Source organism: Colobus angolensis, unplaced genomic scaffold, assembly GCF_000951035.1.
Source record: "Colobus angolensis palliatus isolate OR3802 unplaced genomic scaffold, Cang.pa_1.0 Scaffold285, whole genome shotgun sequence".
NCBI classification, from domain to species: Eukaryota; Metazoa; Chordata; class Mammalia; order Primates; family Cercopithecidae; genus Colobus; species Colobus angolensis.
The window spans coordinates 1,551,615-1,578,652 of record NW_012116099.1 but is presented as its reverse complement, the minus strand read 5'-3'; the positions used below and the strand labels follow the sequence as shown (position 1 = coordinate 1,578,652).

The window sequence follows — 27,038 nt, the reverse complement described above, 5'->3', positions numbered from 1 at the left end:
GGGGAGGGAGAGGGAAAACACTTAGGTTGAGTGCTCAGAGAAAGGCTCTCTGAGTAGGTGACATCTGAACTAAGAGCTGAAGCAGAAGGATAAGCCATCCTCTGTGGAACAAAGGGAACAAGATTCTCTACTTTTCTGCTATGCACTAGGAATATAGCAGAGAAGACAAGTGGCTGCTACCTTCTGTTAGAGTGGGTGGCAGTGACTAGTTTTTCTAGATCTTGACTCCCTGCAGTAACTAAAGATGGAGTAAGTAAAAATGGATTGAGACTGAGAGGAGGATAGAGGAAAAAATGAGAACTACAATTTTGAAAAATGAGTCAACTTGGTAAAGACTTGATCTGTACAGTTTTTTGGGGGAGTTTGGTTTGGTTTTTGATCCTATATAGCAGTGAACTATGTTTTATTAAGATTGTCCCATTTTCTTCTCAAACCTGTATTCTCCTTGAGGACAAGAATCATGCCTTACTCTTCTCGGTAGTTTCCCCCTGAGCCTAATAGTCTTGCTAGCATAATAGACAGTAAGTGAGCATTTGGATAGAATTAATCTCATATATATTTGAAGTGAAAATTGCTAATCCCTAAATGATGTGAACGTGGGATACATGACTGTGTTTGGATTTGTCTTTCCAATATTTCCTCGCCTTATAAGTTAGAACCCAATTTTAGTCAAAATATTCGATGATAATATGTAATTGATTCAGTCAAGCTGGAACCTCCAGGGGTGCCTATTTTTATATATGATTTGTGTAAGATAATATACTCCCAATAAAAGTAATGGCTGCCATGTATTGAGCACTTCCCACATGCTAAGCACTGCACTAAGCTATGAATATATATCGTTGTCTTCATAATGTGGCCCCCTGTTTCAGATCATGATATTGAGGCAGGAGAGAAGTAATTTGTCCAAGACCATAACTAATTTGTGATGGGAGTTAGAATTTGATTCTCACCATTACTCAATGCTTTTGCTGTTAAGTGACCAACAACATGTCTGAAAATGTCGACCAAGTTTCAGTCATCATAGGATTCTCACATTTGATCACTTAGCTGCCCCATTAACTGTTATTAGAGAAATAAACCTGAAATTATTCACCCTGTCTTTGCTGCTTTGCTCTGTATCAATTTTTTGACCTTCTTCACAGCTTTCCTGGCTCTGACTTTAGAAGCTTGACTGTTATCTGTCCTATAATATCCTAGAATCTGAATACCAGATTCACTCCACCCTAGTCAAACCCCAGAGGCCTCAGAACCTCTCTCTTGAGACTCTGGGTATTTTTATTCATAGCTAACGCACTGAAACTGCCCAAAGAAGCGGGCCCTCCTTTATGGGGACCGCTTGCCTTAGTTTGGGCATTAATTCTAATCCTCTCCTGTTCTTGCTATACTACAGGTTAATTCCAGTAATGTTTTTTTCTTTTTGACATAATCAAAATAATAATAATATCTAACAGTTACTGAGCCCAGACTAAGTGCCAAGTATTGTGATAACTGCACAGCAAGCTTGTGATATGGACAATTTTATTCACATTGTACATGTGATGAGACTGAAGCGTAGTGAGATTAAGTGTCTCATCCAAGGCCACACAGCCAGTTGTAAAGTGGTAAGTAAAGATTCAAAGCCAGGAAAGCCAGGTAGTATGAGTCCACAGCTCATCCCTTAGTCACTACATGACAATGCATTCTTAACAAAAATGATTTAAAGTGCTTGACTTTCTGAAAACTGGTAGGCAGGATCTAGATCCTAGTGGATTTTTCTTTCTGCTGTACTAAGAAATTTAGATTTCACTCTAGTCAAAAATGTCACTAAAGGCTTCTAAGCAAAGCAAGAATACAACCAGATTTGGGTTTTTTTGTTTTGTTTTTTGGGTTTTTTTGCAAGACGGCTATATTAAAAGTGTAGAGAATGGATTAGTGGAGGTAGATTGGAACAGTGGCTCTCAAACTTCAGCTTCAGAATTACCTAAAGAATTAATTAAAACACAGATTACTGGACCCCACCCTAGAGTTTCTGACTCAGTAGGTCAGGGGCAGCTTGGTAATTTGCATTTCTAATAAATTCCCGGGTGATGCGAATGGCACTGTTGAGAGGACCACACTTTGCGAACCATTGGAATCCAAGCAAAGAGGGCATGTGAGAGGGCACAAGGGTCTGGACTGTGACTCTAGGGCGGAGAGATTATGTAAAGAAACACTCATATCAAATGGCAGGATGTGCTGAGTGAGTTGAGGAGGAGCATGAGGAAAAGGGCAGAGTCCACTATATCCAGATTTCTGAATTGAATGGCTTAGTAGATAATGCTTTTTGTTAACGAAACAGGAAATCCAGGTGGAACAGCGGTTTGGGAGGGAAAGAGGACTTGTTTTATATGAGATGAATTGAGACTATTTGTGGGGACGGTTAGTTCAAAGGTGAACAGTACCAGTTTATTATGTGGGTCCAAGCTGGAGAGGAACGTGTGAGAGCCAGAGTGGATGCATGATCATAGAAGTTTGGGGATTGAATGAGACCACCCAGGAAACAAAGACTACCAAAGACAGATCTTTGATAAGGATGAATAGGTGGATGGAAACCAGCAGGCTATTAAAGAAGACTAAGAAGGAGCAGTATAGAGTCCTGAGTACTTAGGAGTCTCAACAACACATCAAAAGGCTACAGAGAGATTATGTAAGGGGAAGGATTGGTGATCTTTATAGACAGAACAGTTTCCATGGAGAATGAAACAAAAGCAGATTGCTTGGGTTTGAAGATGGAATGGGAAGTGACTCTAGGAAAAGATGCATTATTTGAAAGGAAAGAGATTGTGTAGTACTGAGAAGGAAAACTGGTAAAGGGCAGTTGCCTTAGGGAATTTGTTTTGACTCTTTTCAGTGGAGAAAAATAGTCATAGTTACACAAAGGAGAAAGGCCCTTAAGAGTGGAAGGTTGGAGGTAGACAAAAGGGGATAATGAAGTTAGAACCCTGAAGACACAGTAGAAAGTGGGACTGGAAGATAGGTAATAGGAATACCAGTTCTTCTGACAGTAGGCAAGGAGATTTATTTTTTTATTTGTTTATTGAGACAGAGTCTTGCTCTGTCACCTAGGCTGGAGTGTAATGGCGCGATCTTAACTCACTGTAACCTCTGCCTCCTGGGTTCATGCGATTCTCCTGTCTCAGCCTCCCAAGTAACTGGGATTACAGGTGCACGCCACCACATCCAGCTAATTTTTCATATTTTTAGTAAAAATGGGGTTTCACCATCTTGGCCAAAGTGGTCTCAAAATCCTGACCTCAAGTGACCCACCTTCCTCAGCTTCCCCAAGTGCTAGAATTAGAGACATGAGCCACCGTGCCCAGCTGGAAGGAGATTTAGTTGAGAGCTAAGGTGCATAGGTTTTTATATATGGGGACAGCAAGTTAGAGGTGTTCATACCTAAATAGCCATAATGTCCTCTGGCCAATAGATTGTCTGCAGAAATGAAGGTGGAGCATACAATTAAAATCTTGAAAATGATGAAGGGTAGAAATGGGCTCTTTAGGGATTCAGAACATACCAGGAACACATAAAGTGTTTGTTGTAGCACTAAGGGCCTGATCATCTAGGTATTTGATCTGGAACAATCTGGCTATCTGCATGATACCTACTCCCCTCTCCTCCACCAGTCAATCACCAGCATCAAATGGCAGCCAGGGTGTAAAAACAGGGAAAGGGGATAGGATTCTCAGACAACTCTATAAACTACTACAACCATTCTGATAAACTACAGCTTGCTGGTAAGCTAGTTTTCACTTCTCATTAGTTGTTAATCACTTGCTTAGTATTTGAGACTGCCTACAATTAGTGAAACCCCCATATGAGACTTACGATGCTTTCAGTATATTTTTTATTTACAAATACACTAAATTCACAGCAATGGACAGGGGGGAATAGCAAAAGACATAAGATACTTACACAGACCTGTTTCGGCCTTCTGACTACATATTCACTCCCAATTCTGGCTGTGCTGTCAGCAGCCTGGCTCTTGGATATAGGTCAAGCTGACCTTGAATGGTTTGGTGGGGAAGGTGGTAGGATTTGCGAAATGGAAACTTTGGAACTCAGTTATGATCCATGGGTTCATTAAGAATTGACAGTATTGTTTTTGGGGTGCGTGTTTTTACAAGACTGGAGAAGTCCAGCAAAATGAGTATTATTTTCGGTGATATAGTTGGAAAAGAAAAAGGAAAACGATTGTTCTGTTTACCATGTCAGTTCATTGCATAGGCACAGTTGAAGACCATGTGCAGTCTTTTCTATTGTGTACACCCAAAAAATGCCACAATTCAAACTGCTGTATTAAAAATTGAGGATAAAAATAGCTTTTTAATGTTGGTGATGAGAATTCAGAAATGAAGAACTCACAAATACCTAAAGCCAACATTGTCATTGTAAAAGAAAAGGCATAGTACAATTCCAGTAAACTTCATAAAGTTTCATAATACAAGAGCTGGGTTAATTGGTTTTTAATATTCTATCTAATGTTCTCCTCATGATTCAGTTACATTCAGTGGAAGTTTTTAAAAATTACAACTTTTTCAAATACTTGAATCAGAACAGCAATTAAGACCAAAAAGAATACATTTTACACTGTGTCCAGAAGACCAGCAGATGGCGCCCAGCAAGCCCGATAGGCAAAATGAGAACCTTTGATGTAACATTCCCAGCATCCAGGTTGTTTTAGGCCTCATTTTGCAGGAAGCAATACAAAAACTTGAGGGCTTTAACCAATACTGTGCTAGATAGAATAATCTGATAGCTAGATCCAGCTGTTTGGGAAGTTCTAGGAAGCTTGCTTGCCTTTTTGCCCTTAACTTTACTATGTATAGTGTGTGTGCATGTGTGTGTGTGTGTGTTTGTGTGTCAGTGTTTACTTGGCCTTTAAGCTACTCTAAAAGATTACAGTATTTGTAATGAGGTAGAAGTATAGCAAGCTTCTCTCTCTTCTGTTCATTAATCTCTTGCTGTCATTCTATACTGAGAACTAAATTAAAGAAAACTTAACTAGCCCAGCTAATCTCAACCGTTAGTAGGTCATGGATGTGTTTTCGGAGGGTATAGACTCTTTTGCCCTCTAATTTTTTTTCTTTTTCTTACCTCCAGAACTGTAAGATGCCCTCTAACTTCAGACATGTGAAATGACAGCTGTTAACCTTTTATATATACCTGACATGAAAATCAGCCAAGGACATGCCAGGGGGTGCGCATGGCTCATGCCTGTAATCCCAGCATTTTGGGAGACTGAGGCAGGCGGATCACTTGAGACCAGGAGTTGAGACCAGCCTGGGCAACATGGTAAAACCCTGTCTCTACTAAAAATACAAAAATTATTCAGTCATGGTGTTGTGCTCCTGTAATCTCAGCTACATGGGAGGCTGAGGTACGAGAATCCCTTAAATCTGGCATGTGGAGGTGAGCCAAGATCATACCACTACACTCCAGCTTGGGCAACAGAGTGAGACTCTGTCTCAAAAAACGAACATGCCAGGCACGATGCCCCAAGCTAGTTGACCTCAGTGATCTTCAAGAGTGTGCGTCACGCCCTCCAAATGTTCCCCTCATCCATGATCACACACTGGAAATTCTGATGGACAGTACTGCCCAAGCTGGGGCATGAATTCTTGACTTGAAAAATTGCTTAGTAGAATGCTAGCCAAGACTTCACAATCTAAATTGACTGCCACAGTTAACTGACAGTAATCTTAAAATCAAACATTTAGTGTTTCTTCATTTATGAAATGTGCTCATAAACTTGCTATGAAAGCAAAACAAAATGAAAAATATGAAACTTTTAAATAATTAAAATCATATTTTTGAGAGAAGAATATGAAAAAGTATAATCCACATTAAGGTTGCCTCTAAATTTTTTCTAAACTTAACAAAAGACATTTTAGTGAATGAAACTATAAATATCAACTCTCTATTTTACTTGATCTAAAATTTACTAATCTCATTTCATGTCTTGATTTCTCTATCCTTCTAAAGGAGTCTTTTTTTAGAAATATGTTTAAAGAAGATTCAGGAAAGAAAGATAAGAAAGGGCAGTGGCAAGTACATTAGAGGGTAAGGAAGGGAAAAAAGATGTGTCATTTCTCTTGTTGCTTTGCTCCAAACTTGAAAAGTTCAATAAATGAACATCAAACAGTAACTGTTTTAGGGATTAACCAGTTACTGCTCATCAAATCTGATCATTTTGAGCTTATTCTTGAGAAATCTTTGTTTTAGACTCAGAATCTCTGGTATCCACAAGATAGTTCCATGCCACTTGGAATGACTTGCCAAGTGTTTTGAGGGAAGGACCATCTCAAGGCAAACTGTAAATAGCTTAAGTTTGTTTCACAAATTGGATCTCCTGGTCTGCCTGCTTCTCAGTATTATGAACCTTTCTAAAACTCAAGGTTTTACAAACTTTGTTGTCAAGTTCATTTAAAAAAATGAGTTAATTTTTAAGAAATGTGTTAATTCTGAAAAGCAGCACATAGAGGCTTTGAGCATGGACTCTGGAGTATTTACATAAATATTGCCATAGCATATTTTGCAGTAAAGCATTGAAAAATCTCAAATTTCTTTCAATCACAGATTGGTCAAATTAGGATATCTGCTTTACAATCAAATGCTGTATAGCTCTTAAAAATGATAATGTTATATTCTTTGGAAGAGATATTCCGAAACAGCTTGTGTATCATGATCACATTTTTGTTACACTCAAAAGATTTTAGCTCTCTTTTCCTTGTTTCTATACTGCTAACTTTAAAAAGTAAGGTTATACTATATTTATTAGAAAAGGACAGGAATGCTATTTTTTTTTGAGAAGGAGTTTAGCTGTTGTTGCCCAGGCTGGAGTGCAATGGCGCGATCTCAGCTCACTGCAACCTCTGCTTCCCAGGTTCAAGCGATTCTCCTGCCTCAGCCTCCGGAGTAGCTGGGATTACAGGCGCCCGCCACCACACCAGCCTCATTGTTTGTATGTTTAGTAGAGACAGTGTGTCACCATGTTGGCCAGGCTGGTCTTGAACTCCTGACCTCAGGTGATCCACCTGCCTCTGCCTCCCAAAGTGCTGGGATTACAGGCATGAGCCACCATGCCCAGCCCTAATTTTCATTTTGTAAAAAAACACAGAGGAACTAAGACGAAAAAAAGTGCTAAATTAAAATTGTATCCCCAAAATATGGTTGATTGTAAGTAAAAGCTCTGCAAAAGTTTATAAACAAAATAAATAACACATTACCTCGCTAACTACCATATCAAATATAAAATTTGAAAACTATATTTTTTTTTGTAAAACTAGCGATGAACTTTGCTAGTAATGTCTAGTAAGGTCTAATGTGTCTTGCCCTGACAAGAGGTTATGCAGGTAGTAGAATACATGCAGTGTACTGGAAATTTTTCACTATTAAGTGAAAGAAATGAAGTAGTTGAAAGTTTTATGCCAATGTCACTTTTTTTAAATATATGTTTTTTCTTTTAAAATAGAGATGAAGTCTCACTATATTGCCCAGGCAGTCTCGAACTCATGGGCTCAAGCAGTCCCCCTGCCTCAGCCTCCTAGAGTGCTGGGGTAACAGGTGTGAGCCACTGTGCCTGGCCTTTTTGTTCTTTTTATTTAATATTTTTTTTCTTTTAAAATAGAGATGAGGTCTCACTATATGCCAGTGTCATTTTAAAGTGCTAAATTCCATCTTGCTTAGTGAAAATGGACTATTGTATGTACAGTGTGATACTTACTGTTTTTATGTGAATTACATGAAAACTCTAAAAATAGTTTGTAAAGTAAAAAGCCCTTTCATACTGATCCTAATCATTTCCCAAGCCTTTCAAAGGACGACAGAATTATCTGTCAGAAAATAGTTACTTGCTCTCTCTCACCCCCATTAGCCAAATCAATATATGAGATATGGAGAATTTGAGGAAATGGGGACATGTAGATGTTCAGTAAACATTAAGGCAATTAATCATTAAATCAGTCTATGTGATTTACTAACCAGGAAGTACTATGCTGAGTCTCAGTGATGTTTAGCAAATAAAGAGTTTTCAGTTAAAATAGATACTAATTTCCAGGTTTAACTAAACCTAAATCTAGAAAAAGATTCGTCGATTCTTAAGTTATCCTAATGGGAAGATTAATAGACTGTTAAGCACAGTAAACATATAATTGTGCATTTCTTTTATCTTTAACTGGGAGATGACCCAAAGGTTCACTAAGTATTATAGGGAGCTAACCCTATATAATTTTCACTCTTCTCAAGGAGGGTTCATAACTGTGTCATTACTTGGTGTTAACCACTGTGCCGGAGAGAATATTACAACACTTTCCCAAACATTGATGTTACAGATTGTCATTTAATTTGTTTCTAATTTTAGCTCTTGAGTTACAAATCTCCATTTTATTATTACATCCTTTTATCCTATTCAGTCTCTTGCTGTTTGTTTGTTTTTTTGAAACAGTCTCATTTCGTCACCTATGCTGGAGTGCAATGGCGTTATCTCAGCTCACTGCAGCCTCAACCTCCCAAGGTCCAAGTGATCCTCCTACCTCAGTCCCCCCACACAGCTGGAACTACAGGCATGCGCCAACATGCCCGGCTAATTTTTGTATTTTTTATAGAAACAGGTTTTGCCACGCTACCTAGGCTCAAGTGATCCACCCACCTCAGGCTCCCAAAGTGCTAGGATTACACTTGTGAGCCCACTGCACCTGGCCCTAATCTCTTTTTATATAAGCTAGGGTTTTTTTTCTTGAGTTTATAGTTCAGGAAAAGGGTGACATGTTGATAATCATGGAGAAGTAAATGGGGAATGACAGAGATGGCTGTTAAAAGTAATGTGACTTGATAACCTCATGTTGAGAGTAACAGAGGTGCCAAAGTCACCTTACATATTGAGACTGGATATGAATAGCAGTATCTTCTAGACCTTTAGTTTAAGGTGTTTTGCAGACAAAAATGCCATATGTCAGTCAACACAGGCCAGTTGACTTTGGTGCAGCCTCTGTCCCTCCTATAAAAAGTAGCCCTTACTAGAATTCTTCCCTCATTACTCTAAATCACCTAGTTCCTCCCCAGTTATTTTATTGTGCCCTTAAATCCCCAAAGGCTTTTGCCTTTGGACTTCACAATGAAATTTAATTATGATACAGTTATTTGTAATTGATTTCCTCTAAAAATGGAACATAAGCATGTCAATAAAAGGTGCATTCTCTAAAGGTTACAAAGAGTATATAGCATGCCCCAGTACGTTAGAAAAGGAAAAGGCCATAAAATACTTTCATTTACAAAGTAGGTCATGTTTTCTCTAGTAATTTTGCAACAAAGTTCTTATAAAATATGAATTTAGACCTTTGGGAGAAATGATTTATAATGCTAAGAATAACATGTTCATAGCTATAAGATAACATCTTTTATTATTTATTATTTTTAATATGTATACACAGAACACAGAGACGGTTCAGTCTATTTAACTCAGTACTATTGTATTTTAGTCTTAAAAGGGGGAGTAAGTAGAAATTCTTTTCAGACCTTTTTCTAATGGCATTTAGACAAAAATAAAGTAATTTACGAGATTTCATGGTACTAAAACTCAGAGACGCAATTGAGCCAGGTTCATAGCATGTCTCATAGATGGTGGAGTAGGCCTTATTAAGAGTATAAGGAAGAGTATAAGGAGTCTTTAGAGGTTGTCCAGACTCAAGTTCCCAAACCCAACAGATCATCAAACATAGCGCCTTTCTGGGCCCCACTTCTATCCTTTCCAAAATTTTTTTTTAAAATCTATTTTAAAAGCTAACTAGCTTTGTAACTCTAGACAACTGTCTAGTCCCAGTTTCTTTATCTAAACTAGGTTGATAATAACCCTCTAAAGTAGGGTTTCTAGTGATTCAGGGCACACTCTAAAATGCAGTAGTTTTGCACACAAATGTGGAAATGGCATTAAATTCATTCTAATTCATAGCATCCAAGCCAGAAGTCTTTTACTGCAATTGGAATCCATGCTCAGCTGTTGTAATCTCAGTTGAAACACTGTCGCTGCATCCTGTCAGAATATAGAACCTAAATTCTTTTTTTTTCCCAAGTAGCTGGGACTACAGGCCCCCACCACCACTCCTGCCTAATTTTTTTGTATTTTTAGTAGAGACAGAGAGTTTCACAGTGTTAGCCAGGATGGTCTCGATCTCCTGACCTCATGGTCTGCCCGCCTCGGCCTCCCAGAGTGCTGGGATTACAGGCGTGAGCCACCGCACCTGGCCAGAACCTAAATTCTTATTGCATATTTGTGGATTACCATTTAATTCTTCTGTTAAAATTGCGACTAAATGTGATTGTAATTTTTTTTTTTTTTTTTTTTTTGTGATGGAGTCTCCTTCTGTTTGCCCAGTGCAGTGGCACGATCTTGGCTTACTGCAACCTCCACCTCCCAGGTTCAAGTGAGTCTCCTGACTCAGCCTCCCAAATAGCTAGGATTACAGGCATTCATCACCATATCCGACTAATAGTTGTACTTTTAGTAGAAATGATGTTTCACTATGTTTCCCAGGCTGGTCTTGAACTCCTGACTTCAGTTGATCTGCCTGTCTCAGCCTCCCAAAGTGCTGGGATTACAGGCGTGAGCCACCACACCCAGCCTGTAATTATAATTTTTTGAAAATATAACTTTAAAAAAGGCTTTTACTCTATTGTGGCTTAGAGAACATTAATATATTTGAAGAATGCTCCATGCATGTGTGTTTTCAAAGATTCATATAGCTTTTTCAGCAGGTAATGTTGCTCCTTTACAATTGTTGATAAAAAGTCAGTATTGCTCTGTAAGTTCCCCAAGGCTGACTGCCTGCTGCCTTTGGGTCAACGACATGTCTCTTTTTGTTTATTAACATTGCAATGTATTATAATTAAAAATCTTTAACCGTCAGCATTTGTTAGAGTACAGCATGCTAGTTGTAGTGATTTAGAAATGTAATTAAAGGGAGGTTATGGGTTTTAGTGGGGTTTTTTCCTCTAACTGTAACCTTTTCTTAGGTACACCGATACTGAAGTACTATGAGCCTTCAGAACTTGTGGAGAGACTACAAAGTTTTGATTGTTATGGTCCCTTTAATTGGGCTCATACATTTGGGGTGGTACAGAATCAAAAGCAGCCCTGTTTTCCAAATACCTAAAAACCACGACATTCCTGAGGAAGATAGTCTGGGACTTTCAAATCTTCAGAAGAGCGAAATCCAAGGGAAGTAGCAGGCTTTCGCGATCTTTAGGTAAGTTCCATTTAATCTGGTTGGTTCATCATATGGTACATTCCAACAATGGGAAACTCTGTCTGTTAGATCTCTGGCAAGGAAAAGCCTAAACTGGCAAGTTACCTGTTGTTTTTATTATGACCCACTGTACTATCCTGCAGTTGTTTTTAGAAAAGTTTGTTGTGCAGAGACATTTGACACTTGCCCGGCAGTCAATTGAATGCAAAGGGAAAGGGCAGTTTTGCTGGCAGCATCACTAGGATCATGAACATGTACAAAGGAGCCCCTGCCTCCTTACCATTACATACCGCAAAAGTCCGAATTTGTACAAGATTATTTTCTTCTATTAGTGTTCTTTTTTTTTTTTATAATACGAAACTAATTGTATTCATGTCTTAACATCAACTATTTTAGCTTGACCATAATTTGTTACATTTGACAGTCACTGAAATAAAGAGGATGGAGTTACATAATTCAGGTCTATAGTCCCTTATCCATAATTCCAAAATTCAAAAAGTTCTCAAAATCAAAACATTTTATTCTAACTCCTTTGGCAGCAAAACTTGATCTTAACTGACATGAGACAATTTGCAGCGCAGTTGTCTCCCTTTATCCGTAGTTTGGCTTTCTTCAGTTTCAGTTACCTACGGTCAACCCTAGTCTGAAAATATTAAATAGAAAATTCCAGAAATAAGCAATTCATAAATTTTAAATTATGCACCTTTCTGAGTAGCATGATGAAATCCTGGGCTATTCTACTTCATCCACCCAGGACGTGAGTCATTCCCTTGTCTGTCTACCTGCTCGTTAGTCACTTAGTAGCACTCTGGGGTAAATCAACTGTGGTGGTATCTCCGTGCTTACATTCAGGTAACCCTTACTTTACTTCACAATGTACCCAAAGCACAAGAGTATTGCGCCTAATTTATAAATTGAACTTTATCATAGGTATGTATGTATAAGATGAAAATATAGTATATATAGGGTTTAGTGCTATATGCAGTTTCAGGCATCCACTGGGTGGTCTTGGAACATATGCCTCATAGATAAATGGGGGAGGTTACTGTTTTTAATTCCACTTAATATGAAAATTGAGTTTCACTATAGAAATTTTATTGGCATTTGCTGCATTTGATTTACCATAATATAGCGTTATACTATATTATGTTATATTGATTATGAATGTTATATACACTGTTATATTTATAAAATCTAAGAAATTCTGAATTATGAAACTCATCTAGCCCAAGGAGTTTCAGATAAAGAACTGTGACCTTATAATTGTAAAGCATTTTCTATTGTAATTTACTTTTTAACCTTGATGTGAATAATATGCTCTAAGTTTTGGCATAAGGTAGATATGAGTGTAAGGTTCTGCTCTTTGTAGAAGAAGAACCTCAGTAAGATTTTCCTTATTTATAAGCCTTGGTCTGAGATTTTGATTTATGATATAATTACTGGTTTCAACAATATTTTAAATCAGTATTTTATTTTTAAATGTTCATAGGCAGAAGTGGAAGAGCATGGCTTAATATATTAGACAATTATTAAATATAAAAAGCCACATAGTAACATAGAAGCTTAACAAAAGAGTAATTTTAGGACATAAAATTAGTATTTATAGGAAGAGTTTTAATATATATGAGCAGGGAGTCACAGAATTTATTAGATGCTGGATTTTTATATATATAGTCTTCCACACTGTAGTAAGACCATTATATTATGTATGTACATTGTAATTATGACAAGAACTAAAGAACAAAAAGATGTCATAACAGTTTGCAGGCCAGGTATGGCCAAACTTTGGAGGAAGAATATTAAGTAGTTTCTTGTGCAAAAGGAAATACTCTTGGGGGAAAAATAGAGCTGAGAAAAGAATCTCCTCCAAAATATTAGGTGAATGTAGTAAGAGGTTTTAGATGCCAATGCAGCAATAGTTAAAAGTTTTAGAGGCTAACATTTCCTGTCAAGCAAGCAGAAGCAGATATTTAAACAGGCTTTTAGTAAGCAAAAGTTAGAGCCAGATTTAGAGTAAGTTAACAACACCAATTCCAAATAGTTGAAGTACATCAAAAAATGCATTGTATTTGTCTCTTATTTTCTATTCTTATTTTCATTATGGAAAATTACATACGTGCCACAAAGTAGAGAGGGGATGGTATATTAAGCCTTCAAGTATCCATCAGCTGGCTTTAATAGTTAACAGCATTTTGCCACAACCAGCTTTAATAGTTAATGTCATTTTGCCAGTCTTCTTTTATCCATCTTTTCCTCTGTTTTTTGAACTGCTAGAAAATTTTAAATCAAATCTTAAGCTCGACTATGTAGTCCTTTAGTACGTGTCTTTAACAGTAAGAATAAACACACATACACAAACACATTTGCATTATCACCCAGAAAAACTTAACAGTGACTCTTTACCTACAGTTTGATACCCAAGGCCATGTTTATATTTCTGAATTTGTCTTAAAAAATCGTTACAGGTGGTTTGTTGGAATCAGGATCCGAACAAGGTCTACATTTTACATTTGATAGACAATGTCTCTTTTCAATTCCCCTCCTAAATCTGCCTTTAAAAAAATTCCCACATTCTCAATTTGGCTGATTGCTTCCTCATCTTGTCTTTTAACAATTTTCTTCTCTCCCCTATTTCCTGTAATCTTGTACTTATATTAAGAGACTACTTTCATTTGTTTTTTTTAATTTATTTTTTGAACAAGAATACTTCATAGATGGTACTGTGGAATAGATCCTAGGTAATCATGTTGTTTCACATATAATGTCTGATCCACTTTTGATGGTGGTGGTGTTAGTTTTTTTTTTTTGAGAGAGAGAAGGGCCTTGATTTGTCACCCAGGCTACAGTGCAGTAGCATATCATAGCTCACTACAGCCTCAAACTCTTGGGCACAGGCCTTGATTTGTCACCCAGGCTACAGCATAGTAGCGTATCATAGCTCACTGCAGCCTCAAACTCTTGGGCACAGGCCATCCTCCAACCTTAGCATCCCAGTAGCTGGGACTACAGGCATCCACCACCATACCTGGCTAAGTTCTAAAATTTTTTTAGAACCAGGGTCTTGCTGTTGCCCAGGCTGGTCTCAAATTTCTGGCCTCAAGCAACCCTCCTGCCTTGGCCTCCCAAAGTGATGGGATTACAGGCAAGAGCCACTGCGTCTAGCCAGTGTTGCTAAGACTAACAGGCAGGTTAGCAGTGTTTCTTTCCATTGTAAAGTTCCCCCCTTTTTTCATTTTTTTTTTTTTTAAAGATGCAGTAAGGCGATGTCAGCTCGCTGCAACCTCTGCCTCCTGGGTTGAAGTGATTCTCCTGCCTCAACCTCCCGAGTAGCTAGGATTACAGGCACCTGCCACCACACCTGGCTAGATTTTTGTATTTGTTTAGTAGAGACAGGGTTTCACCATGTTGGCCAGGTGATCTTTTACTTAATAAATTATCAGCGACTATTCGTTATCATTACTGTAACCTAGAAATTGGCAAACTTTTTTCTATAAAAGACCAGATAGTAAATATTTTAGGCTTTGCAGATCACGTAGTATCTGTAACAACCCTTCAGCTTTCTGTTGTAGTGTAAAAGCACTCATACACAGTACACAAATTAATGAGCATGGCTGCTTTCCAATAAAACTTCGTTTACGAAAACAGGCAGCAGGCTGGATATGGTCCCTAGGCTTAATTTACCAACCACTGTTTGTGGGTCTGATACACTATTTCATTAGGGGTTGCCAAATGATGATGCTCAAATTCTATCATTCCTTCTCCATTTATTAGCTGGAACAACTTTCCATCGTCAACCATTCAGTTACCCCAAAATGCATTTATACAAGGAAAGGAAGATAAATGTTTTATCTCTGTAATTCCCTTTATTGCTTTTTATAATAATGAGTGCTCAAGCCGCTTAGGGTTTTTGTTTTTGGTGTTAGTATGAACATGTGGGTTTGCATATATTTCAGTTATCTTAATCTATTGCAGTCATCATTTTTTTTTTCATGCTAAAGTTGTCCCATTTTGGATCCTCTCCATGTTGACTCCTGTTGTTTTTCCTTTGTCCTTGTGATATGACCCAGGTAGTCTTTAATACATCCTTACTTTTTGGCAGAAAAGGACCCCAGGTTACCTTGTGTATTTCTTACCTCATACCTATAATCAGTCTTTTTGCCAAAGAACTCCATTTGCTTTTAGGAAAAACTTTTACCTGTTTATATTTTCTTTAAATCATATTTTATAGTGCACCTCTTACTTCAGAAGACTGTCATGCAAGTTTTACTGTTATTTTAATTAAGTTATTCATCACTGCAACAACAACAAAAACCCATCTGCCAAGCCTGTGCATCCAGGAATAGTCAGGACCATTCATCTGATGGTAACTCTTGGAATTATGGAGCTCCTTATTTAGGAAGAAAGAGTTTTAATAGAGCTGAACTGATACTTCCAAACATGTTCTATAAACTTGCTCCAGTGGTTTGGATTTTTTTCTCTTGTACCTTCTTTTGTTCAAGTCTAGACCTGTGACCACAGGTCAACAAGTTTTGGCATCTTCAAAATTATTTGGGAGTCGCTAACACTTTCAGTGATTTCTTTATCATTTTAATGAAATACTAACCAAAAGATGTGTAGACTGGTCTCACTACTGTAAGACTGACAGAGGTGCCAACATAGCATTCTGTTTTTGAAAAGTTACGTGTCACTATTAAGTACTGAAAATGTTCTAACTAGAAAAACCATTTTCTTAATCATAGTTTTTATTGTGGTGTGTGTGTAAGTTTTAACATGCAAATTACCATATAGAAGTCACTATGAGGTTTCATTTAAATGAATTTCTCAGATTTTGCTGAATCTGAAATAACCATTGAAATATTTAAGTACCTTGGCTGTTCCTGGCATAGATAAACAGATTTTTCTTTCCCTCCTCATGCCACACAAAAGTTGACAATAGCTTTGTCACCACAGGAAGAAAGCTGACCATTATTGCCCTTACTTTATTTGGGCCCAGTTGCCATGGTTACAGCCCTTTAACTAAATTGGGAGCAGTAACCAAAATAACATTTTGCATAACATTCCCTTGTTCTGCCCACCTCTTTGCTTCAAATCAAGGTTTGGGTCTGATCACCATACTATGCTGTAGCCTACTTTTTGGAAGTACCTTAGGCTAAACAGATTTGTTTCATTTATGCTAAATGCTCTCCTGGACGCTACCATACTCAGCATATTTCTGGAAATACTAACTAATAATTATACCTTTAAAACACCAGGCCTCAACAGATAAGATCAGTGATCTAACATTTTTATTCTTTTCACACAGTATTATTAATGTGTCAGGAATTTATGCCTCAAGGCACACTTTTTTTTAACAAGGACACTACCTTGTTAAGGAAACTAGAATTGTGTTTCTGTGTGTCCATTTGATATATGATAACATTTTATGATATTTAGAGTTTGAAATTGAATTGCAACTCCGATCCTATTTTTGTTGTTGGTGTTATCCAGCATATCCCTTGGTTTTTGCATTTTGGTACTGTCATTAACCAGTGCTTTGGGGAGGATTAGTTGACTAGGACTTCCAAAACTGAAAGTCATTGATTGATAAAGTAAAATGATAGAAAATTAGCTCTGACTTTAGCCAGGTGTTTAAAACATGGTTTGTTTTTTGGTACAATGTATTGTGCAGATTTATTCAGCTAAATATAGACTATACATTAGTGAGTTTCTGCAGTAGACATGCCAACAGCTATCTTGTTTTTATAATTATTTACAAACAGGACTTGATGTAAATGCAGTTCTGTTCAAACCTAAAGTTTCCAAGCAAACCACAATTATAGATAAAAACATAATATTAAATCTTGATGTCGGGGAATAAAAATATTCGGCACCTCTTTTAAGACTCAGAGATTGCTGGGCGCAGTGGCTCATGCCTGTAATCCCAGCACTTTGGGAGGCAGAGGCAGGTGGATCACCCGAGGTCGGGAGTTCGAGACCAACCTGACAAACATGGAGAAACTCTGTCTCTACTAAAAATACAAAATTAGCTGAGCATGGTGGCACATGCCTGTAATCCCTGCCACTGGGGAGGCTGAGGCAGGAGAATTGCTTGAACCCAGGAGGCAGAGGTTGTGGTGAGCCGAGATTGCGCCATTGCACTCCAGCCTGGGCAACAAGAGCGAAACTCCATCTCAAAAAAAAAAAAAAAAAGACTCAGAGACCTAATTCTGTGTTTTATATTGTAGCATTTCTCTCCTAGAAGCATGCCATATCCAAATAACTGCTGTAAGCTTTCTAGCCATGTTGTTGTGCCTTACAGAATCACTGAAGTACAGGCACTTTTTCTTGTAGAGGGGATTTATTGAAGAATAAGGGAATTTTAAGTCAAAGTTGGTTTACTTTTCTCATTTTCGGGAGGTTTGTGCCAGTTAGTAGTTCCTTTTTCTAAAAAGCCAGCAGAACATTAGAATAAATTATTAAACTGTAGTCTACAAAATGCTTGGGAAGTATTTTTCTAAAATGTTTTATTTTTATTTCTTAGATAAAGAAGCAGCTTTGAATCTGAGCTTCATGTCAAAAGAAGAGATGAAAAATACCAGTTGGATTAGAAAGAACTGGCTTCTTGTAGCTGGGATATCTTTCATAGGTGTCCATGTTGGAACATACTTTTTACAGAAGTCTGCAAAGCAGTCTGTGAAATCTCAGTCTCAAAGCAAACAAAAGAATATTGAAGAGTGAAGTAAAATAAATATTTGGAATTACTAATTTGTCATGAAACCATTATATGATGATTAGCTTCATAAACATTGAACTGTTTGATTTTATAGCCACAATGCTGCATATTCATACTTTAATTCCTAAAGAATAATTTTTAATGTTAAAACGTGATAATACAATAAATAGAAAAATGTGGTTTACAAAATAAAAATGGTCTTCACTAGTTACCACCTGAAGTAAGATGTCTCGTTTGGAAGCTAAGAAGCCATCATTGTGTAAGAGTGAACCACTGACAACTGAGAGAGTCAGGACCACACTTTCTGTCTTGAAAAGAATCGTAACATCATGCTATGGCCCTTCAGGTAGGCTGAAGCAGCTGCACAATGGCTTTGGAGGTTACGTGTGCACAACCTCACAGTCCTCAGCCCTGCTCAGTCACCTTTTGGTCACACATCCCATTTTAAAGATCCTGACAACGTCCGTGCAGAATCATGTGTCAAGCTTCAGTGATTGTGGCTTATTCACAGCCATTCTTTGCTGCAACCTGATTGAAAATGTTCAGAGATTAGGCTTGACACCCACCACTGTCATTAGATTAAATAAACATCTTTTGAGTCTTTGCATCAGTTATCTCAAGTCCGAGACCTGTGGTTGTCGAATCCCAGTCGACTTTAGTAGTACTCAGACCCTCCTTTGTTTGGTTCGCAGTATATTAACAAGTAAACCTGCCTGTATGCTCACCAGAAAGGAAACGGAGCATGTCAGTGCTTTGATTCTGAGAGCCTTTTTGCTAACAATTCCAGAAAATGCTGAAGGCCACATCATTTTAGGAAAGAGTTTAATTGTACCTTTAAAAGATCAAAGAGTTATAGATTCCACTGTATTACCTGGGATACTCATTGAAATGTCAGAAGTTCAATTAATGAGGCTATTACCTATCAAAAAATCAGCTGCCCTCAAGGTGGCACTCTTTTGTACAACTTTATCCGGAGACATTTCTGACACTGGAGAAGGAACTGTGGTGGTCAGTTACGGGGTTTCTCTTGAAAATGCAGTCCTGGACCAGCTGCTTAACCTAGGAAGGCAGCTAGTCAGTGACCACGTAGATCTTGTCCTGTGCCAAAAAGTTATACATCCATCTTTGAAGCAGTTTCTCAATATGCATCGTGTTACTGCCATAGACAGAATTGGAGTGACTCTGATGGAACCCCTGACTAAAATGACAGGTAAAACTCACTCTTGGTTTTGCCCCTTACAGTTAATAAATCACACTTTTTTGAGCAGAGATATTTTTGGTTTGTGTCACTGTTAACATCTTGAAAAATTGACACAGCATATGTCAGTATCATTTCTGGCATCAAAGGTTTCTGAAAAAAGATCCTGTATTGTTCACATACTAAAAATGCAGTTGATTATAGCCATTTTCATATCATAATCTAACCCCCCCAATATTTTACAGGTTATTGAAAAGTCTAACATCCTCATAATTCTAAGGTCTTTCCTACACAAAATTCTTCAGCCTCAATTCACCAAACTCTTAAATCATGTTATATTTAGAAAATAATTTTGTAACTAGAATGCCCCTTTTTCTTCACTTTATCATAATTGCAACAAACTTCTGTCCTTCTGCTTAAGTACTTGTTTCTAATGGGAGGGGGATGTACACGCACCACTGTTTTACCTATATCAAAACTGTTTCCAGCTGACCTTGAGAACCAAGATTATCTTTTACTTTCAACACCTATTACAGGCCAGACCCACAGTAGGTGTTCTAAAGTGTTTGTTGAATTGACTGAAATATAGTTGGTAATATACAGAACTACAATAGGCAAAAAAATTCACTGTATTTTACAAACTCAGCAAATTAAAAGCAAATATAAGACCTGTTAGAGCCAAAGAAAAAGGACGAGCTGAAGAGTTCCTAATTTGAGCTAGTTTTCAGTGTTCCTTTAATTGCTTTGACAATCTCTCAGAAAGATGATCATTTAGTCTGCATTGTTTCCAATTTTTAAGTTATTAGATTTAAACCATTGTTAAAGTTCATTAATAAAAGTCTTAGTATAAATTATCAAAAAAGGGCCTTATGTATGCTCAGTGTTGAATATATAGTATCTCTGGGTTACTGTCCTACCTTTGTAAGACTCAAATGACTGTCAAAGTGCAAGTTTCTTAATAATGGAAATAATGCCTTAGAACTCATTGTTGGTATGGTAAGTCAGACTGATACCCTTAAATATCTACTAGCTTTGCATGAATCTGGCAATTTCCAGCTTGTAAATACTGGGTCTTCCAGATTGACTTTTAAAATATGGGACACTTTAGCCAGGTGTGGTACATGCCCGTAGTCCCAGCTACTTGGGAAGTTGAGGCAGGAGGATTGCTTGAGCCGAGGAGTTCAAGTCCAGCCTGGGCAACAAAGCAGGACCACATCTAAAAAAATAAAATAAAAAAAAAAAGGGCCGGGCGGTGGGTCAGGCCTGTGATCCCAGCACTTTGGGAGGCCAAGGCAGGCGGATCACGAGGTCAGGAGATTGAGACCATCCTGGCCAACATCGTGAAACCCTGTCTCTACTAAAAATATAGAAAAATTAGCTGGGCATCGTGGCCGCCCGCACTTGTAATCCCAGCTACTTGGGAGGCTGAGGCAGGAGAATTGCTTGAACGCGGGAGGTAGAGGTTGCAGTGAGCCAAGATTGCACCACTGCCCTCCAACCTGGTGACAGAGCAAGACTCTCTATCAAAAAAAAAAAAACATTTTCCCATAGAAACCATTTTGTAACTGGGGGCTGGGTTTCCACGCTAGCCCACAGTATATACCTAAATATGGCATTAACAGCCATAGTTTTAGTCCTGGGTCTTGGGAGCAGAGACCTTTTGAGAAGAAGAGGCGGAAAACTGCACCAGGTACGTGGCACAGGTAAACTTTTAGGTAGATGAAGTACGTTTTTGGCCTTACCTATCTCCCCTGGTGTATCTAAGTTAACATTACCTCATTTCAGGCCTTCAAACAAAATTCCTATTTATTAATGATATAGGTTGTGTAGTGGGTGATACTGTGGATGGGTGCCACATGTGAAGTGTATTGCAGCTTACAGAGGTTTTTTGGGTTTTTTGTTGTTTTTTTGTTTGTTTTTTTAAGATGGAGCCTCACTCTGTCGCCCAGGCTGGAGTGGCGTGGCGCAATCTTGGCTCACTGCAACCTCCACCTCCTGGGTTCAAGCAATTCTGTCTCAGCCTCCCTAGTAGCTGGGACTACAGGTGCACACCACCACACCCGGCTAATTTTTCCTATTTTTAGTAGAGACAGGGTTTCATCATATTGGTCAGGCTGGTCCTGAACTCCTGACCTCAGGTGATCTACCCACCTCGGCCTCCAAAAGTACTGGGATTACAGGCGTGAGCCACCGTGCCCGGCCTGGAGCATTTTTAACATTTGATTTATTTGTGAAGTATGCATTATTATCCCCACTTGTCTCTCATGTGACAGAGGCAGAAAGTTAAATGACATGAGTGACAGCATCCAGTGACTCAAGCAGTAGAGCCAGTCTTCTCACTGCAGAATCTGTTGTTCTCACTATGTGAAAGAAATTACGCTATTTTTGGCTTTTTTTACTTAGATCACTTTTTTAAAGTATTCGTTATTCGTTATTTTGAAGACTTCAGAAGTAAACAATATTCAAATAAGTGAAATTGTTTAGTGATTATATTCTATAAATTTTTTGAGCTGGAAGTGTTTATAGCATTTTAGACTTGTTTTTTTTTTAGATGGAGTCTCACTCTGTTGCCCAGGCTGGAGTGCAGTGGCACGATCTCGGCTCACTGCTCACTACAACCTCCGTCCCCCGGGTTCAAGCGATTCTCCTGCCTCAACCTCCCAAGCAGCTGGGATTACAAGCACCTGCCACCACGCCTGGCTAATTTTTGTATTTTTAGTAGAGACGGGGTTTCACCATGTTGTCCAGGCTGGTCTCGAACTCCTGACCTCAGGCGATGCCCGCCTCAGCCTCCTAAAGTGCTGGGATTACAGGCATGTAATTACACCTGGCCAAGATTTTAGACTTTCAAACCAAACCCCATTAGTTTGAAAGAAACCATCTTTTATAGGTGAGTCTGAAAGAAAAGGAAACTAGCTCAAAGCGGTGAATGGCTCAGAATTATAGCTTTAGACTTTAAATTAGTATTGTGTCTTGTAGGAGTTTGGTGTAGGTTTCTTTTCTTAAATAACTTCCATTACATTTGGAGATTTGGAAAATTCAAGTCACCCTAACTTCTTTATCCATATTTTTACTTGTGGCTTATAAAACTACTATTTTACATGTGCAGGTAGGAAGACAAAATACTTAATATATCAAATAATAACTGAAATAAGCATGTCACTTTATTTTGGCATAATTCAGTTAGCTATTTTATAAATCGTTGCTAGACAAAAAACTAGTTCTTACATATTCACTATGTAGAGCCCCGAAGGAATGCAACTACACAAGCATTTGAATAGCTGCATTTATTTTAAATTGAAAATAATAATGCCTTTAAAAAATAGCCTCTCACCTCACATCACCCTTAATCCAAATTAGTGAAGTTCTTAATTTGGGGTCTCTAATCCCTGAATGGGCTTTGAGGGTTTCTGAACTCCCTGAAAATGTATGCAAAATTGTATGTCCCCTTTTCTGGGAAGAGAGCACAAAATGACTTCTAACAGATTTTCAAAGAGATCTGTAAAACAAAATAACTTCTGCTTTACTTTATCTGTACATCATTTTAGTAGCAGAATATAACTTAGCAATTTAGGGAGATTCATCTTATTTATCCTGTATTTCATATTTTAAATTACATGCTTATGGGGCTTTTATGTTGGCTAGGAATAAATATACTTTTAAATGGTTGTTTGCTCCACTTTTGCTTATACATCTTGTATTTTCTAATCTTTAAAAAATAGGAACACAGCCTATTGGATCCCTAGGCTCAATATCTCCTAATAGTTACGGAAGTGTGAAAGATGTGTGCACTGCAAAATTTGGCTCCAAACATTTTTTTCATCTTATCCCTAATGAAGCAACAATCTGCAGCTTGCTTCTCTGCAGCAGAAATGACACTACCTGGGATGAGCTGAAGGTAGGTAATGAATTTTGAATTCTATATGCAGGGGCTGAGGGAGGAATTAGTCACTCAACAGTTATTGTGAATTTTTTTTTTCATAGCTTCCCTAGGTAGTATAGAAAGCAAAAATTAAAATGATTGATGCAGAGTCACAAGTAAGCTAATTTAAATGCCTGTGGCATTATAATAATTTTGGCGTGTGTTGCCATTTATTATTTCTACTATTGACGAGAAACCTAAAAGGCCCTTGACATGTGAACTTTTCTAAGAAATTAACTTGAATTGTGTAGTCTTTGATGCTAATGTGTATGAATAATTCACTTGGAAAATGAGTTCACCAGTCAATACCCATCATCCACTTCTTAGCAGAGTTTCCTGTTTTCTGCCAGCAATAATACATGCAACTTTTATACAAGGGAAATGATCATCTGTGGGATTGGTCACAAGTTTTAAAGATTCATGTATGCTCAAGGATATATCCTTAGTAAATGTCAAAGGTCTGTGTGGTTTTTTTATTTATTATTGCTGGGATGTAACTGTATTATTTCCAAAACAATTCAAAATAAATTTATTATTTAGACTGAAATAATTTTTTTTAGTGAATGTGCCAGCAAACCTTGTTGACCCAGATATCTTGAGGCCATATATTTGTCAGTCTCAATTTGAAGAGCTAAGTGTATACGAAAGAAAATACTAATCTGGCTCCATGAAACAAACTTCTGACTGAAGTATCTTCCTTTAATCTCTAAACCTTATTATTCAGAATGTTTTAATCACATGACAACTTTGGCACAGCACAAGTTTTGTTCTTTTGCAATTAAAATCACACTCTTTGTATTCACTGTGATACTTTGAGAGCATGACTTTTTGTGTGTGTATATAATGTGAATGTCTGATTCTGATGATTTGGGGTTTTTCTTAGCTCACGTGTCAGACGGCACTGCATGTCCTGCAGTTAACACTCAAGGAACCGTGGGCTTTGTTGGGAGGTGGCTGTACTGAAACTCATCTGGCTGCATATATCAGACACAAGGTACATAAGATAATCCTCTTCGGATTACCTGAATTCTCAGCAACTTTTGTTTTATGAGATAATAAGCCAAAATCATAGTATCCTGTAGCCTTTTTGTTTGTTAGTTTTAACTTTTATTTTAGGTTAAGGGGTGCATGTATAGGTTTGTTATATAGGTAAAATTGTAGCCTTTAACACTGAATTTTTCAGTAGTCTAAATAAAATACATAATCCAAAACACTTGAGGGAAATAACAAGGTAAATATAAGGTAATATCTTTATTACAATGATTATTATAAAAATAATGTTTTAGCAAATGATCACGTTCTTTGAGTATTGTCTACATGTACTGCATGTTGAAGCTAGCATCCTGTTATTGGGAGTTCTCTTAGAGATCTCAACTGCTGCAATACAGTAATAATTGATGTTCACAAACAAAAGGGCCAAGTTTCTACAGAATACTTAAGTATCTTCTAGAGCATCAAGAAAACAGTTCATTTATTTAAGCAGTTCACATATTAGATTCTAATTTTAAGATTGGTATTTATGTATGTTATTTATTAATTTTACTAAATAGAATTTTTTGATTAGTCTGGGAAACTCCATTTCCTGACAGCTCTCAGATAAGTTTAGTGCATTATAGTTCTGATTATGTCATAAGTACTGGCCTATTTTATTTGAAATGGATACAAAAGGTATAGGTGTTTTCCATATATTAACAGTCGATTCATTGGGTAAACATGCCCTCTCCCTCCCCAAGTAACTTAGAGTCTGTTTGAAGATAAAGCACTTTCATGAAAATTTATCAGAATATACATTATGGAAAACAAAATTCGTGCCAATCTATTGGTGCTGAACGGACAGTAATGTGTTCTGAAATGGAATTGAGTAAACTAGAGAAAGTTTTTTGCAGGAAGAAGGTGTCTTGGGTTGGAAAGTAGTCACTGTTTTTAAGCAGTTAAGATATGGATTTTTTAAACCATCATTCAGTTGCTAGTTTGCTAATACAGACATGTTGCTTAACAACAAGGATATATTCTGAGAAATGCATCATTAGGCAATATTGTTGTGCAAACAGTATAGAGTGTACTTACACAAACCTACATGGTAGAGCCTACTACACTCCTAAGCTATGTGATTTAGCCTATTGCTCCTAGGCTACAAATCCGTACGGCAGGTTACTGTACTGAATACTGTAGGTAATTGTAGCACAATGGTATTTGTGTATCTAAACATATCAAAACATAGAAAAGGTTAGTGAAAATATGGCCTTCTAATCTTACGGGACCACTGTTGTATATGCGGTCTGTCATTGACTGAAGCGTTGGTATGTGGTGCATGGCTAAATATTAATTTTTCTTTTTATCATGGAATTTCTAGGATAAACTTTTTTAAATAGTGGAACCAGAAGACAGTTTAAGGTCTTACTACCTTTTCATTAATTTAAAGAGAAGAATATTCATTTTTAAAACATTGATGTGAAAATTTACATCATGATTTCCAAGTAAAAATGTGTGCATTCTCATTTTAAACAAATCTCAAACATTTTGCAGAGATAAATAAGTACATCATTTGGGACATCAGTCTTCAGGAACTTCCTCCTGTGTGCAGAGAAACCTGTAATACATGCATTATGCCTTGTCCTTCATGTATTAAAGAGGCACTACCACGCCTCATTCAGAATAAGCTGACGATGGGGTCATCCTGAGTCACCCATTCTGGTAACATGACTGGTAGTATATACATTTTTACTATAACCAACCTAGTTAAGGGTTTGCAGCCTGGCCGACTGACCCATACAAGCCCATTAGCATTGTGCCAAACCCCAAATTAAATGAAAGTAAGTAGTAACTTTAGGAATAAGATTTTGATTCAGTATCTTATTTTTCTGAAACAGTTTATATTAATTGCTTTGTATGTGTTCTCAATGTTTTTATTACTCTTTAGACGCACAACGACCCCGAAAGCATTCTCAAAGATGATGAATGCACTCAGACAGAACTTCAACTAATTGCTGAAGCATTTTGCAGTGCCCTAGAATCTGTTGTTGGCTCTTTAGAACATGATGGAGGTGAAATTCTCACTGACATGAAGTATGGACACCTTTGGTCAGTTCAGGCAGATTCTCCCTGTGTTGCTAACTGGCAAGATTTGCTTTCACAGTGTGGCTGTGGATTATACAATAGCCAGGAAGAACTCAGCTGGTCTTTCTTAAGAAGCACACATCATCCTTTTGTGCCACAAACCTGCCTTCCACATGAAGCTGTGGGCTCAGCCAGCAACCTGACCTTGGATTGTTTGACTGCAAAGCTTAGTGGCCTACAGGTGGCTGTAGAGACAGCCAATTTGATTTTGGATCTTTCATATGTTATTGAAGATAAAAACTGAGAGAATAGCATGTTTGTATTATGAAAGAAACAAATAAACTAGTCTGGTGGCAATTAAGAAAAATTGTGAGTGTATTTGTTCTCTCCCAAAGACCTGTTCTACATATTTGGACAAATGACTCATAAAATTATAGATACACTTATTTAGGAAAAAAGGTGATTCGTGAATAGAAATGCCATGAAATAAAAATACGAAGCATTATTTATTTTAAAATATTATAGTTATCTTAGGGATTCTATAGTGACTGCTGTACATTGTTCTAAATTTTTGTTGTTATTTTGGCATCATTTTGAGAGCAAACAAATAAAAAGACTCCTAATCCATGCTCTAGTTTGGATATACATGTTTTAGATATTTTCTAGTTAGTAGTAATTATATATGCTTAAAGTATAAAGCTAGATCTCAAAGTGTCACAAAACATTCAGCATATATTGCTCAATCGAAAGAAGTATTCAAACCACATTGAGTAAAATTTCACTTTTCTCCATTCCCTTTATTTCAGGCTATATTCTTCAGTGGTTAGGTAATTGAGTAGAACCTGGTTTGCTGCAATTTGTAGTTTATATCTCAACTCCACATTT

At 37.4% G+C, this 27,038-nt stretch overlaps 1 protein-coding gene across 3 annotated transcripts in view; it reads left to right on the top strand.

The window, feature by feature from the left end:
- Nucleotides 1-26,520, top strand: part of MKKS (McKusick-Kaufman syndrome) — a 29,117-nt gene extending 2,597 nt beyond the window's left edge. The window contains exons 2-7 of one of the 3 annotated variants that reach the window (XM_011948866.1): nucleotides 3,088-3,169; nucleotides 11,032-11,264; nucleotides 17,785-19,186; nucleotides 22,897-23,072; nucleotides 23,980-24,090; nucleotides 26,017-26,520. In XM_011948866.1, coding sequence (XP_011804256.1) covers nucleotides 18,202-19,186; nucleotides 22,897-23,072; nucleotides 23,980-24,090; nucleotides 26,017-26,457 — 1,713 coding nt within the window. In that variant the 5' untranslated portion in view covers nucleotides 3,088-3,169; nucleotides 11,032-11,264; nucleotides 17,785-18,201 and the 3' untranslated portion in view covers nucleotides 26,458-26,520. Of the gene's footprint in view, nucleotides 1-8; nucleotides 250-3,087; nucleotides 3,170-11,031; nucleotides 11,265-17,784; nucleotides 19,187-22,896; nucleotides 23,073-23,979; nucleotides 24,091-26,016 lie in introns of those variants that run through there. The other 2 variants (XM_011948865.1, XM_011948864.1) reach the window with 2 other exon arrangements.
- Nucleotides 26,521-27,038: the final 518 nt, after the last annotated feature.